This window comes from Glycine max, chromosome 8 (genome assembly GCF_000004515.6).
Source record: "Glycine max cultivar Williams 82 chromosome 8, Glycine_max_v4.0, whole genome shotgun sequence".
Taxonomy (NCBI): Eukaryota; Viridiplantae; Streptophyta; class Magnoliopsida; order Fabales; family Fabaceae; genus Glycine; species Glycine max.
In genome coordinates, this window is record NC_038244.2 from 23,499,877 (window position 1) to 23,515,107 (window position 15,231).

General features: G+C 30.2%; 2 protein-coding genes across 2 annotated transcripts; both read right to left on the minus strand.

Moving 5' to 3' along the window:
* Positions 1–3,879: 3,879 nt before the first annotated feature.
* On the minus strand, positions 3,880–7,193 carry LOC100808683 (chitinase-like protein 1). The gene is made up of 3 exons (XM_003531872.4): positions 6,516–7,193; positions 5,668–5,827; positions 3,880–4,561 (listed from the first exon to the last, which is right to left on the minus strand). Exons 1-3 carry the CDS (start codon positions 6,919–6,921, stop codon positions 4,147–4,149), a joined length of 981 nt encoding a protein of 326 aa, XP_003531920.1. The 5' UTR covers positions 6,922–7,193; the 3' UTR covers positions 3,880–4,146.
* A 2,098-nt stretch (positions 7,194–9,291) lies between these two features.
* Positions 9,292–11,680, minus strand: LOC100527236 (uncharacterized). Its single transcript, NM_001249879.2, has 3 exons — positions 11,478–11,680; positions 11,226–11,372; positions 9,292–9,731 (listed from the first exon to the last, which is right to left on the minus strand). Exons 1-3 carry the CDS (start codon positions 11,596–11,598, stop codon positions 9,481–9,483), a joined length of 519 nt encoding a protein of 172 aa, NP_001236808.1. The 5' UTR covers positions 11,599–11,680; the 3' UTR covers positions 9,292–9,480.
* Positions 11,681–15,231: the final 3,551 nt, after the last annotated feature.

Below are 15,231 nucleotides of genomic sequence, written 5' to 3' on the forward strand. Positions count from 1 at the left end.
TACTTCTACCATGTTTTGACATATCAAGATTCCCCCCCAAAAAAGTGTAAACCAAAAGCAAAGAAAGATTGGTATGGTGCCATAATTAAGAACTCGTATATAAGCTTCCATAATCAAGAACTTACATCACTGCCTCCATTTCCTTTGTGTCAAAAGCCTCATTAACCCTAATTAAAGAACAAAAAAAAAGTTCAGAACAAAAAAATAATAAAAAGAAGATGAGGTGGAATGGTGCCTGTAAAACTCTATATGGATAGGGTCTTCAGATAGGATTGAGCACAATATAAGCAATCTTAGACCATAGGCCCTGAAACAATGACAAAAATATGTTAAAAGGAAGAAAAAAGGGAGAAAGTGGAGGATGAAAAAGGGAATGAAATTAAAATGGGACCTCTTCCAACTTCATCAATTCCCATTAGGCAAGGCTTCCCCATTTTGGAAGCTTTTTGGATCCCATTTTGCTTCCTTTCGACTACTCAAGGAAACACGCATTTTCTTCTCAAGAGTCAAGGGCTCTTTATTCCGGGAAAAAAGATCATAGTTGTGGTTTGAGATTGAAAGAAAGAGAGAGAAAGAGTGAAAACGGGAACATGAAGAAGAAGAACCAACTTGAGGTTTAGGAAATGGGAGCATTGACATCTTGCTGACACTCTGGAGAAGCTTGTCTTCATCGTTGTCGCTCATCTTCATTGTTGTTGCTTGTGGAAGGAAAAGACAGAAACAATGGAAGGAGATATTTTGAGAAAGGCTAGGGCACAAATAAATTAAAGGGTGTATGAGGAAAACTGAGCGAGACTAATTTCAAATATGGTTTTAATAAAAAAAATGTCTTTAAATACTTGATTTTTAAAATAATTTTATTAAAACCGTCTTTCAACACTCACCTTCTAAAACGGTTTTTATAAAATTGTTGTCATACATCTCTTGTTATTTACAAAATTGTTACCGCCTAACGTTCTAAGATAGTTTTATGGTAACCGTCTTATAAGGTTCATCATAAAAAAACAATTTTTTTTGTAGTGTCAATACCAATGATAAAAAACACCATTCAGCTCACCTACAATTTTTTTTACGTACTTTAGAAATTGGTTTCCCAAGAACTTTAAAAATTGGTTTATTAGAAACCGATTTCTAAGGTATGTTTCTTTTTCCTAGTTTAAAAATTAGCTTCTAAAGAATCGATTTATAAACTAGGTTTTTTTTAAAATCAATTTCGAAAATTGAAATTGATTTTTTTTTGTTTTTATTTTTTTTTATTTCTTTTATTTATTTTTTAATTTTTATTTTTATTTTTTCCTTATTTTTTTAAAAAAATGTTGTTTTTTTAAATAAACCATTTTTTTATTTTTTTATTTTACTGATTTATATATTAATTTATAAAAATATAATTTATCTAGAATAGTGTTTTATTTAAAAAAAAAAATATTGCTTAAATGAAACTCAACCTAGCTAAAAAAAATATTGTATTTAAATTTAGTTAAATATTTTCCTTGTTATGATTTATAACTATCATATGAAAAATTATTTTTGTTTAACTAATGTTTAAGAAAAAAAAATCAATATAAATATCTAAATACTCATAAAATATAAAGATGTATATTAAAATAATTACTTGCATAGACTATGGATATGCATTTTTAAGAAAAATACAAATTTTAAAAAATGTAATATAATATCTTACCTATTAAATAACATCCTTATAAAGAAAGAAAACCGTCAATGAAATAAAAAAGAATCATTATAATTTTTTTTACATCATATTTTTATTAATTTTCTTACTTATTAAATATTTTTTTTAAGAAAAATGCTTATATTTTTAAGTGATCTAATTCTTTTACCTAAAAAAATAAAATATGTTTAATTTTAATAGTATGCATTAATGATTGATGTAAAACTATGAGTACTTAAATATAATTTATCTAGAGCAATATTTTAAGAAAAATATAATCCTTAAATGAAATCAAGTTTATTTGGATTGAAGGAGATGGGAAAAAAAAAAAAGAAAATTTAGATAAACAAAACTTAGGTAAACATCATAATCTTCTAGGACTAACACGATTAAAGTGGAAAATCTTTTTTAAAAAAAGAAACAACAAAAATCTAATAATGAATTACAAGTTTGTTCTAAAACAGTAACAACAAATAGTTTATGGAATGACCATAGATTCATCACGCATTAGAATAATTATCTCACTAACTGTTCTTGGTTTCCTTGGTTTGTGTAACAGTGCAAAGATTTTATTTGAAGAATGCCAAAAAATTGCATTCAACTCAATTAGACCATTGGTATTAAATTTTGAATAGATGAAAAATATTTTTCCCATAGCAAAAGAGGGAGAGAAGTCGCAACAATGTCTGCATTTGAGCAAGTTTATACACAAGTACTGAACAAGGTCATCGAAGATGCACAGAGAAAAGCAAACACTCACACTGTTCTTGAGTTCGATCGACGCGACACAGGATTCTTAGTCTTGGAGACAATAAAGCTGAGAGAGGTTTGATCCACCGGAGATTTCATGATCAGGCTAAATGAAAGGTGGTGTGACTGTGAAAAATTCAAGAAATTACACATATCTTATTCTCATGTTGTTGCTGCTTGTAAGCATGCTCACCATGAGTACAAAAAACTACATACATTCTTTGCATACAGAGCATTGTTTGGAAGATTGCACAATGAAGCGTATTAGCCACCGTGTCACGAGTCAATGATTTGCCCTGACCCAGACAAGAAAAGAAATTCCAAGGGTTGTCCTGCCTCCTCTCGTATCCACACCAAAATGGATATCCGAGAAGTAGGTCAACCAAAACAATGTTCCGTGTGTTGCATCCCAAGTCATTCAATGAAAAATTGACACCACTGTGTTGGCTCAAACCAACAATGTTAAATTTATGTCATAGTCTTTGTATTTTGAAAATTTTGATGTATTATTTCAAATTTAAATATCTTATTCTATTGTTGGTAATTTCAAAATGTTTTATAATTTAAATATTTTAGTTCAATTCAACTTGTTGCTATATTTTTTTATATTCTTTTGCTCATTTGCTAGATTCTCCTTTTCTTTTTATTACCATTTCTATTTTAGAAATCGATTATTTAGAAACCAATTTCTTAACGTGAACAGTAATTTGTATTATCCATGTAAATAACTTTTATTTGTATTATTTGCATAAATAATTATTTTATTTGTATTATTTATGTAAATACCTCTTGGGCTCGATTAATTATGAACATAATTCAGCATTTCGGCCTGTGGTGCAAGCCACATTGGCCCACAGATAATCACCAAGCACACTCAAGTGCTGTATGAGCGGTCAATTTATTTATCTCTATAAACGACAATAATTTTTATCCCAAGTTTTCATATGATTAAATAAATTCGGATTTGTGTACAAATGTGGCAACCGGTCATATTTCGACCAAGACGATAATTTTATTAGGTTGCATACTGGCATTATTTATTTTATAGGCGATTTGTGGGGATTAATTTGTAAATTTTGTATTGAAAGCTACAAGTCTTGAATTAGAATGGAACACATTCCCCCTGAAAACATTTTCATATCATTTCATTATAGGCTTCACAAAAATTCATCAAAATACTACTATCTCGTGAACATAAAATAGACTTTATGTCCATCAAAAAAGGAAATAATTCTCATAAAAGACATCATGTCCATCATCAGTGAAACAAATGCAAAAATAGCGCATAACCTTGCCATGTTAAAAATTAACACGCAAATCAATTTCCTCTGCGTGACGGATGCACAATAATGCTATTTAATTGTAATTTTAAATACGTGGCATAAATAATTTATATTGTTAGTCACAAATGAAGACCTAGATGACTCGGAGTGGATTTGTTTGACATGACCATATTCAAATTTACATTGCAACCAAGGAATGTATATATAATAAAAATAACAAAATCGCCCATAACGTACATATACACCAGATACAAATTTTTCAAGACGTATGATATTGCAAATGACTTAAACTTCTACACAAGAACGAACAAAATGCTATAATGAATTCCCACACTGCCACACAGTTCAAAGTTATTGCATACCAATAATTTCAAGAACCCTTATTAACTTACACTTTCAAAGGGATTGGCACAACAATATTATATGCTAATAAATATAATAATCTTAAGATGATGAAGCAGGTTTGGAAGATGGGTTGAAAGGAACCTGCTCAGCGCATGTAAGGATGTCATGGGGCCCAGCCTGTTCTCGACCAACACCAAGAAGGTCAAGATAATACAGGTAATGGGAAACAATATTGTTCATTGAGTCCACATCACCTTGTCCACAAACACCATCCCCATAGAGAATGTTCATTGTAGTGCCAAATCCAGGAACCCGATTCTCCATAGTGTCATTCTTGGTAGGCTTCCAGCTGCCGACAAAAGCATCATGAGCAGAGGGCTGTGACTTTTTCATTGGTGTCATCCATCTCCAAATTGCAGCCTGGAAAGCAAGGGTGGCATTCTGCTCTATGTATTCTGGATGGCTTAGTAGGTCAATCTTCAAAGCTTCTCCGACAGCACCATAGTTGTAGTTCCTATATTGATGATACCATTAAGTATAACCTCCACATTCAACAAGCACAATGATGTTGATAAAACCTAATAAATAGTTTCCTTACTGCCTATCTATACGTTTCAAGTAAAAATGGCTCCAATGAAATATAACTAGATCTGCCTAAAAATATGCATAAAATACTATATAGCTTAAATCTTCAAAACAATTTCTTCTTTGACAAAATGTCAGTTGACAGTCTGAGATGCTACTCATTGCCAATATACTGATATGGTCAAATATCCAACCCATTCAGACCAAACAGAAACTAGTATATCAGAACATAGAAAGTTAGGGAACAGGTTTAAGATTTAGCTGGTCTTACAGAAAACGTGCACATGCATATATTATTTTAATTTTCATTGGTATAACTGATACTTTCGTAAATTATCTACACAAACCCAGAAATCTAGCTCTGTATCCCCCAGTAACTAACAAATTTTCATTGGTATCACTGATACTTTCGTAAATCATCTATACAAACCCAGAAATCCAGCTCTGTATCCCCCAGTAACTAACCAATTACTTTCTTTATTATGATTTGAAGGACCTAAAATTGCTACAATGGGAAGCTAAATGATATTTTGAATTTGAAGGTTTTAACCTTATAGTAGTTATCTGGGTATGAAATGTGTCATTTACATTTCATAGACTGCTCAGACCATAAACTTCTTTGCTAAAGTGATTTTGATGATCATGGTCATTGAAGTGCTTCAGATGAATTATTTTGTGCACTAGAACCTAACTGCTATCCGTTAACTCCATTTTATCAGACAAGAGAGGAGGCTATAAATTAAGAAGAAATAACCTTGTGGTGTTGGTTAACCATTCTAGAAGTCTGATTGATTTGGTACAGACTGGTCAGGGATATTGCAGAAACCTTAGAACAATACAGGACAAATTTGAGAAGAATGGCAATTTTCAGGATTGAGAAAGAAACATTCCAAGACTAGTTACATTTTAGCTTCTCTGGTCTCTAAGTATTACAAAGCAATTAAGTCAAACAGTGAAAAATAACTGAAAATTCCAAAACCAGGAAAATATGCTTCTATTATACATATATCCAAAGCCAAACAAACATATACATACCAAAAAATGGGAATGGCTCCACGTCCATAGTAGTCAGCACCAGGAGTACAGGGGTATGTGAGTTTGAAGTAGTCATCACAGTATGACTGCATAGGACTCATTTCATGATTGTAACAAAGACCCCAGGCCAAAGGTCCTCCAGTGGCCACTCCATAACCACCTGGCACCAACATTATAAGAACAATAACACCACACAGTTGTCCAAATTAAAGCAAAACTAAATCAACCACTGCACTACACCTAACATTCCCACAACATAAACAATTAATCCAAATCAGATGTCTCCGACAAATCAACTCTCACAAAACATCTTTCAACTTCACAAAATGCGGTTAAACACATCAGGCAGACAGACACCATGTCAATCACAAATCAAAACATCTTAAGACAATTCATGCCAAACCAACCTCTGATCCGAATTCCCTGCATCCAATTTTCCATGCATTCACATTCACACATTCAACAACTCATAACTGTCATATGAAGATCGAACAGCTCGAGTTTTATTTTGATAAATCAGACTTAAAACACACATTCAAAACCCGAGTCGTCCAATCGTCATCCAACAGCCACTTAGAAATGTGATGACGACTATGTGAACGCATGAAAAATCGACCGCACCGACACCAGTTCCAAACAAACCAAGGTTTACAGCATAGCAATCAAATTAGGCAACACAAGAACAAAATCCAAATCATTCAAAATCTCAAACATCACAACACACACAGATCTCACAATCTCAAAACCGCTAGCTCAACCTAAACAGATTCTCACACACGCGCGCAATCTCAAAACGAAGTTCAGAAAACTAAATCAACAAATTATCGATGGAGAGTACTACTACTCACAAGAGGTCTTGCTGCCGACGTGTCCGAAGAAGGCGGCGATCTCCATCATCTGCATCGTCTTGTTCCCGGTGGTGCCGAACCCTTCCGGCTCAAAAAGCGCGGCGGCGGCGATGAAGGAGTGGTAGTCCCAAAATCCGACCGCGTGCGCCACCGGCGAGTTCCGCTTGGAGAACAGATTCTCGAACTGGTAGGTCTGGAAATAATCGGTAATGGTGAGGTTACAACAGTAAATTGACCAGCCCTTACATTCCCATCCTTTGTCGCAGTACTTCTTCCCGTGCTTGTACTTCACCAGCGTCTTCACGTCCGAGTTCTCCTGAGCATCCACCGCCACACTCGCCGCGAGTAGCACCAACGCCGCGAGTGCCGCAACGACAGCGTTTCGCTTCGCCATCTCCATCATCATCTGTCTCTGGTCACTGAGAGAGAGCGAAGAGGGAGAAATCAATGAAATAATACTACGTGTTGTTGGTAGATGGAAGGTCCTTCTCCGATGGTATTAATGTGTGCTTAGAGACTGTGATTAAATGTCGAACATGTTTAGGGGAATCGACGGTCTGGAAGGTGTTGCTGGGACACCAAGTGTTCGATGTTTAAGTAAAGAACAGACTGGCTTTGAGGCAACGAACCACGCTACTCCACCGACACCTAATGAGGATACCTCAAATGACCTTACTGCCCCTTCACTCGCTTTAGTTGGCAAGTCTATTTATTCCTATATTTTTTTCTGATTCGCGGGTCAATTACAACGTGATTATTATTGTGAAACAAATGGACTGATGAAAAGTTAGTTATAATTATTTTTTTAAGTTAATTAAAATGTATGTTTAAATTAATTATTGACATTAAATTATATTAAAATGTATATCTTTAACTGAAATATGAAAATTAATTATAATTGATATTAAAATAAATAGGGATTAAGAAATTATGATCTGAAAATTTCATAGCCAAACACTTGAAATTAATTTTTTTTATTAACACACTTTTTACCTTTTTTTTACCATCACGCTTTTTAATTTAAAAACTTATATTAAAATTATTCTCCTTAATTTGAATATAAATTTTTTTAACTATGGAAAGAATTTAGTAAAGAAGAGGGGGATATTTTGTAAACTAATAAATTAAAGAGAGAACTAGAGAAGGACATAAGTAACGGCAACCGACAGGAACTAATCAACGAATTATCTTCTGATAATTGTACTCAGTAGAATCCACTAAACCATAAACTAATGAATTATGAAACATAAACTTAACTTTTTCTATTTTTCTTATCTATGTTATTAATATGAAGTATAAATTAGTGACTAATCTTCTTCAATAAAATAAATATTCTCTTTTTAATATAATTTATTTCATATTTAACCACCAATCAAAATTTAAATCTGAATTATTTGATTAACAAGTTGTTAGATGTGTTACCACGTGTACCAACCTACTTTAAAAACAAAATTTAACAAAATTTTGGATTTTTTAATCAAATTATTTCTTAAATTTTTTTATTTACTTCTTTGCATTTTAAATGTTTAATAATTCGCAATTTTTTTCATTATTAATAGTAACATATTATTTTTTATTCTTTTTCTAAACTAATACTTTTTTAGAATGTACATATAAGGGTGTATGAATCTTAGTTGCTCTTTTAGAAGAAAAATAATAAACTAATATATCTTTAATGTTTAAGTAAGAATAATGTAAAATTGTAATTTTTTAAAAATGTACAATTTGGTTTAAATTAAAGTAATATGTTGTAATTTAATCTAAAACTTATATAATTGTTTATTATATCAATTTACAATTCCCTCTCTTACTATTTACATCAAATTATAGATTTATATTAGAGATTAATTAGTCTATACTATGAGTGTAAATTTACTTACATACACATCTAATTATATTTAGACTATGTCTTGTCAGCAAAACAATCTAAAAAAAAATCTAAAATTACAAAATCTAAAATTATGAGAATAACTTTCTCACATTCAGATAAATCAATTGTGCTTGTGTCTTATTCCCAAAAATTATATAATATTTTTTACATCATTTTCTATTATACTATTTTTTTTCTCTAGTTCTTTTCACTACGTTACTGCTATCCATTACAATTCTGTGTCTTATTCAACCTCTTTCATGATTATATAAATTTGTGTATAACTTTTATGTTTTATTGTGCAAATTTTCTAATTATGATTTGATTTTTATGCTAAAAAAAAGCTACGGAATATGTTTTAAAAATGATGTTTTAATCTTAGAAATATATTTGAATGAACATGCCAATTTAGTTTTTGTAATGACTAAAAAAAGTTTATGAAATGACCAATAAGCCACATTTGTTGTCGGCGTATAGTACAAGCCCCTTAGACGACGTATTAGTTAATTAATGAACGGCATAAAAAAAAATAATTATTTTGCTAATTTTTGTGCCTATGTTTTTTTTAATTGTATAGGTTATGTTGTGGGATGATCTAAAAAAAAAACAAGACATAGCTAAAAATGATTTTTTTTTTCATTTTAGAACTTCAAATGAAATAAATTATGAGACAAAAAAAATTAAAAACATATATGATCAAAGTAAAAAGAATCATGAGTAGGGATGACGGAAATATTTGCTTGTTGATATTTACAGGTGGAATATAAATAGTTAATTGAATACCCGGAAATAACTTAAAACGGATTTTTAATTGATAAAAAGTGAATCCTACTAAGCTTTCCTTTTCTTTTAATAGGTAGTAAAATATTTATAGACAGAAAAACTCAATTTTAAATTGGAAGACTTCATGTAGTGAAGCTAAGGCAATCTCAAGAACCGAGCAAAACAAAGAGTGAAAGAGATTACAAACACTCACGAATTTTCAATTTGTGCACTTGTATATGAACTCCTAGATACATTGTCATCAATCATGATTAATCTACAATTAGAAGAAGGGACTTGGAAGTTGGAAGTGCCAACATTCCCAGAAGTGTTCTAACCACATTTTGAGGAATTAGGATCGTTAATGAGGGGATATTGAGCTTGGCTAGCCATGGCCAATTCAAATTGCTTGAATGAAATTGGAGACAAAGACAATAATTCAGGTGCCTTCATGTTGTCCCAACCCTTGACATTATTTGTAATGGTCGACCCATCAATTCCAATATGTGTCACATGCTTCACATCTGTTGGATACCCGATTTCCATCTCAGGTTCCATTTCCTCCACATCCTCCTTCTTGTAAACTAAATTCAAGTGAAGAAAATACTCAACAATCGACACATTACAAAGATGCAACAAAGCAAATATAAACAAGTAGAGTTGAAATAAGTTAAAATATTTTATTATCCTCCACAAATACGACTATAAACAAGTCGAGTTTTTTTGGTGGCAATAAGCAAGTAGAGTTGAAATAACTTAAGCAAATAATTAAATTAAAATTAACCTTAAATATGGCTCTAGGCCAGTCCATATGCTGTAAGCAAGGCCCAGTCCAATAGCAAGTTTCATTTTATTTTTGAAAGGCACCAATAACAAATTTTCTTGAATGACATAAATCAAATTTCAATAACATAATTATATATTAATGTTTAGATGTTAAAAATACATGATCACCCTGACATTTTTTTGTCAACACGTTTTTTTTTAAGATTAATTTTGCTCACGGTATATGATTGCTGTTAACTCAAAAGAATTTTGCACAGATGCCATGGGATACGAATTATTCTATTAGATATATTTTCTACATTTAAACACAACAATCTCTTACATTATTGTGCAAAGGTTGAGAGTTCTTGCAAGATTCTTTTAAATTTGTGTTTAGTTATTGCATTTCTTGTTTTGCATATTTTGCAACAGAACTTAGGTTACTAATTTCATTATTGATTATATAGACATTTTCGTAATTATTTTGTTAGTTTTATTTACCTACTTTTTAACTTAACTAATTAGTATTGTTTTTTTTAGTATATACATAATTTCATATATTTTTCTAAGGTCTTATTTATTAATGTTTTGTCCGTTTCTTTAGTAGGTAGGATTCAGACACTAAAATCAAATACAATTATGTTGTTTGCATATTATTAGAATTTAGTTTCCCATACTCCACAGCTGGACAGAATCATTTCAATAAAGGGAGAAGAGAGAATATAATCACCTAAAATCATAATCGGCCATCAAAATTCCAAACTACTCTGATCTAACTAACTCCTACGATGCCTCTAAATTTCTGCTACATATATATGTTTCATTTTCTAATGTTATGGGCCCATACCAATTGTGTCCAGTATTTTCAATTGGAGAAGTGGAGCAGCCCAGGTCATACATAGTCCAAAAATAATCATGTTACACATAAAAAAAGAAGAGAAAGATCCAACAAAAGAGAATTATATATCAGAAGGAAAAAGAATAATGCACCTACCATGAACTATATGCATTTAGAAAATGAATTATGGAGTGTTCAGGTATTAATAAAGAGTTGGAAACTAATTTTTCAAGATATGGAGATCTATTCAACAAGCTTATATCTCTCATTGAATTTTTTTTACATAGCTTCGAACTTAAGAATCAATTTTTTTTAGCACATATTTAAGGAATATGGTTATCAGCTAATCAGAATATGTTGGTAAAATGATTTTTGTCTGGTAATGGAAATCGATTTTTTTAATTCACAAAAAAAGACCAACCATAATTGATAACAAACAAAATTAATTAATAAAAGTAGAGATTGTTGCACTCACCAAATAATTGAGATAAACTCTTGATGCCCTTGATTATTCTCTGTATGCCAGCAGCTACATTGGGCTTTGGTAGAACCAGAAACCCAGAAGGCTTGCCTCTCTTCATTTTAGCCTTGATGATTGATCTATCTTGTCCTTCTTGTCTTCCTTGCATAACGAATATCTCAAATTACAGATAGCACTCCAATCACTTAACAAAAAAAATGAATAGAGAGATAGATATTAATTAGATAGAGAGCAGAGAGAGACTACTTGAAACAATAGTGCCTTTTGAATCTTCTTTTGGTCCTTTGGGTGCACCTAATTCCACACTTGAATGGGAAGCACAGCTGAAAGAGCATGGAACTACTAATCTTTCCATACGGTTTCTCATCTTTCCTTATCCCCAAATTTTATGTGTCTATAGCTATAGCAACTTCTAATATTCCAATAGCTTATTAACCTATATAGCTATCTATCAACAGGGTGCCTAGAATGGGGTTATATTTAGGTTCCTGTTTGTCTTTATGAGCAAGTTAGAATGATTTACGTGGGGAAAGGAAATTATTTTCAATTCAAGTTTGGTATGTGTATATATAAAATGATAATGGAGTGGGTGTGTTAGAGTAATAGAGTGGTTAGTTGGTTAAACTGTGCAACTCAACCTGCTTTGGCAATTTGTACAAAAATAAGAATGCTTTCTAAGATTGCTAGGCCAATAAGTTGGATTAGTACTGGGTTCTAAAACTAACTTTTGTTCCTCTACAAGCTCCTAAATAATAATCATATTCCAAAGTGGGCTCCTCCTAACTAGCATCACTTGTGTACTAAGGCATTCTTTTGCAGATTTTTCACATCTTTACATTATAGAGTTTTTGTTCCATCCACTTTATTTCCTTTATAAGTATGTCATTTTGAAATCATTTGTTAACTTGGTCTGAGCCTATTATTGAGTCTTACTTAACTTGTGTATATCAACATCATAGAGTGAATCACAAGGGAGCTCTGCAAGTAACATTTAAGCACGTGCCCTTCTATTTTTTATTTATTTATTGGTAAAATGCATTTCATTTTTTTTTAATTCCAATTAGTTGGGTGGTGTGATATACATATACTTTTATTAGTCAAAGTCAATTTTGCCGGTAATGAGTTTTGACTGCTGGTTATATTGTGGTGGATGAATGCAAGTTTCAATGGTTTTGTATGTTTTTTTTAAAAGCATTTTTATGTGAAAATGTATCCACAATATAACTTTAGAATTTTATATATTTCGTAAAGCGAAGCAATTTTTTTAGGATTCTTAACTAAAAAACAAAATTTTCACTGATGGGTGCATTCAAAGGTAAGATAAATTACTTTGGAAAAAATTACCGTCATCACAAGGCAGAAAGTATTCGAAATATTTTTTTAAGTGCATAGTTTGAGGGAATAGCCACTCTCCAAGGAACTCAACTATTCCAAGTGGCAATACCGCAATAGCAAAATGAGTCATGTTCATGTATCACGACATGAAAGTAGGAATGTTAAATGTTTTATAACTTATAAGTCCAATCAATGGTGGAATAACTTGATAAAAAAGAGTTGGATTAATAGAAAATAAGTTTAAATATATTTTATTTTGATTTGAGTCTGTCCCATATGACTTGGTTTTAGGCAAACAAGTTGGTATATGTCTAATTAATTATTTTATTGAAATATTATGAATAAATTATATGACATGTAAAGTTTTTCTTTTCTCACTTTCTCCAGCGTAAAATTAACAATTATGTTACAAAAGTTATTTATTTGATATTTACTAAGATTTAAACAACATAAAAAAAAATAAGAGTGATGAATCATAAAAAAGTTTTTAAGCGAAAAAACTAGAGAAAATTGAAAAAAGAAAGTTGTATTACTCGACTTAACAGATTACAATCGTTTATTCAGAATAAAAAAAAGAGTATTATCCTTAATTCGTAACTTGTGTAAAAGTAGGTTAAAGTTAAGAGAGAAATGATTATACAATTATATTCTATTATATATAATAAATTTATTAATTTTTTAAAAAATTATTTTATAATAATTTGTGATCGATCGATCACAGTAGAAAACTGATTTATACTTTAATACGGTAAAACTGCTTCAGTAAAGTTAAACCAATAATTTATTGGCTCTGGAAATTTTGACCTGCTCAAGACCTCTAATACAAGCTGGACCAAGTTTAACTGAAACAGTGAAGCCCACTATCATATAAGGAGGTGAGGCCTAATTTTATTCGAAGAACACCGAAGAGAGCGTGCATTCAATATTCCACAGAAAAAATATATCAAAGAAACTAATTTTGATACACCTATGACTTTTAAAATATTTATAATCAAAATTAATAATTTTAAATTATGTATCAATTTATAATTAAATAATAGTATAGAACTATTTATGCCATCAATATATTTATAAAATAAATATTTTTATATTGAATTTTAAAAAATGAATGTCAATATAAGAATCTTCATGTCTTTTGTTTTTAACATTTGCATACATGTATTCTTAAAATAAGCCGTTGTAAACATAGTCACAAGTTATCCCATAAAAAAAATAATAAAAAAATGTTTGTTTAAACTAAATGTCCTCCTCTTATTATCACTATAGTACTATTAATCTCTCCAAGGCCATCTTCGTGTAAATCTTCACTCATTGTTGTAAGTAGTGGATACTATCATTGAATAATCATGACAAGTTGCCCTATCTACTTCCTCATTTTGCCATTGTTCAACCTCAAAGCATAAAAGTGTTTGTTCCTGCAATTCTCACAGCAAGTACCCCTCAACTTAACACCTTTACAAATTTGTGAAGAAACCCTTCATCGACGAGAACCTTGCTAATAGGACTACTCGAAGCCAAGTGCCTCAACATCTCAACTGCAACATTCCAAGCTTGGAATCAGAGAAGACAGCTCTATAAATTCTTCAAACAATTTTCATTTTCATCTTCTCAATCGTTATTATAAAAAAAATTAAAAGAAGTGAGAAGACAAATAGTGATAAAATACATCTAAAAAATTCAAAAATATTTTTAAAAAACAAGAAAAATAAAACAAAACAGCAAAAAGGGAGGCATTTTTCAACAAAATAATCATTTGTTGGTAGGAGCGTTAACAAGTCAAGTTAGATTAGGTTTCACTAAATTCCTTCCTCAACCCAATCAAACATATACGAATTATATTGGGTTGAATTTGTTCAATTTTTTTGACAAAATTCAAATTGAACCAATCCGATTGAATACATGTTTGTTTCATAGTAGATCAATTGGACTTGAATTTTTTTTTTATTTTTTTTAAATAATAATTTATTTTTACCTAAAACTTTGAAAATATATAATTACTAAATAATCTAGAAAGAGGCCAAAATCAACAATATTTGACTAATAAAATAAATGATTTTAATATCAATACAATATTTTTATTTTAGATATTAAAATGTTGTATTAGCCAAAACATAAACCAATCAAAAAAAAAAATAAAAAACAATAAGTAAAAAAATCGTGAAAGATTTAATTTTATAAACTATATAAAAAAACTATAGAGTTTTGATTTGATAATTTAACGAGATCACTTCCTTCGAAGACAAAATGAGTGAATTTAAAGTAAAAATAAACTATTTGGAATGTGTTTATCAAGCATTCAAGCCTATTGAAAAAAATGTGTTTACCAAAAGTGCATTTTAAATTTTATATTTATAATTTTTTTAAATAATTTATATATTAATTTATGAAATTCAATATAAATCGATAAAGTTTAAATTAAAATATATAAACAATTCAAAATAAAAATATATAAAATAATATAAAATAAAAGTAAAAATATTTATATATTAAATAATTTTATTTTAATTTATAAATTTTTATAATTGAAAAAATTAATAACTCTTGATGTGGTGATTCATATAAAATATTATTTTTAACATTAACCAAGCAAAACAAGTTGCATAGTAATATATTGCCTTCTCATTATATTAAAGGTCATATGAGTTTAATTTTTATCAAGAGATTT

Coding starts and splice junctions, on each gene's coding strand:
- LOC100808683 (XM_003531872.4), bottom strand. CDS start 6,921: ATGATGATGGAGATGGCGAAGCGAAACGCTGTCGTTGCGGCACTCGCG. Junction 5,828..6,515: donor CGTCGGCAGCAAGACCTCTT/GTGAGTAGTAGT, acceptor TGTTGGTGCCAG/GTGGTTATGGAGTGGCCACT. Junction 4,562..5,667: donor GGAGCCATTCCCATTTTTTG/GTATGTATATGT, acceptor TCATCAATATAG/GAACTACAACTATGGTGCTG.
- LOC100527236 (NM_001249879.2), bottom strand. CDS start 11,598: ATGAGAAACCGTATGGAAAGATTAGTAGTTCCATGCTCTTTCAGCTGT. Junction 11,373..11,477: donor AAAAGGCACTATTGTTTCAA/GTAGTCTCTCTC, acceptor TCGTTATGCAAG/GAAGACAAGAAGGACAAGAT. Junction 9,732..11,225: donor GAGTTTATCTCAATTATTTG/GTGAGTGCAACA, acceptor ACTTGAATTTAG/TTTACAAGAAGGAGGATGTG.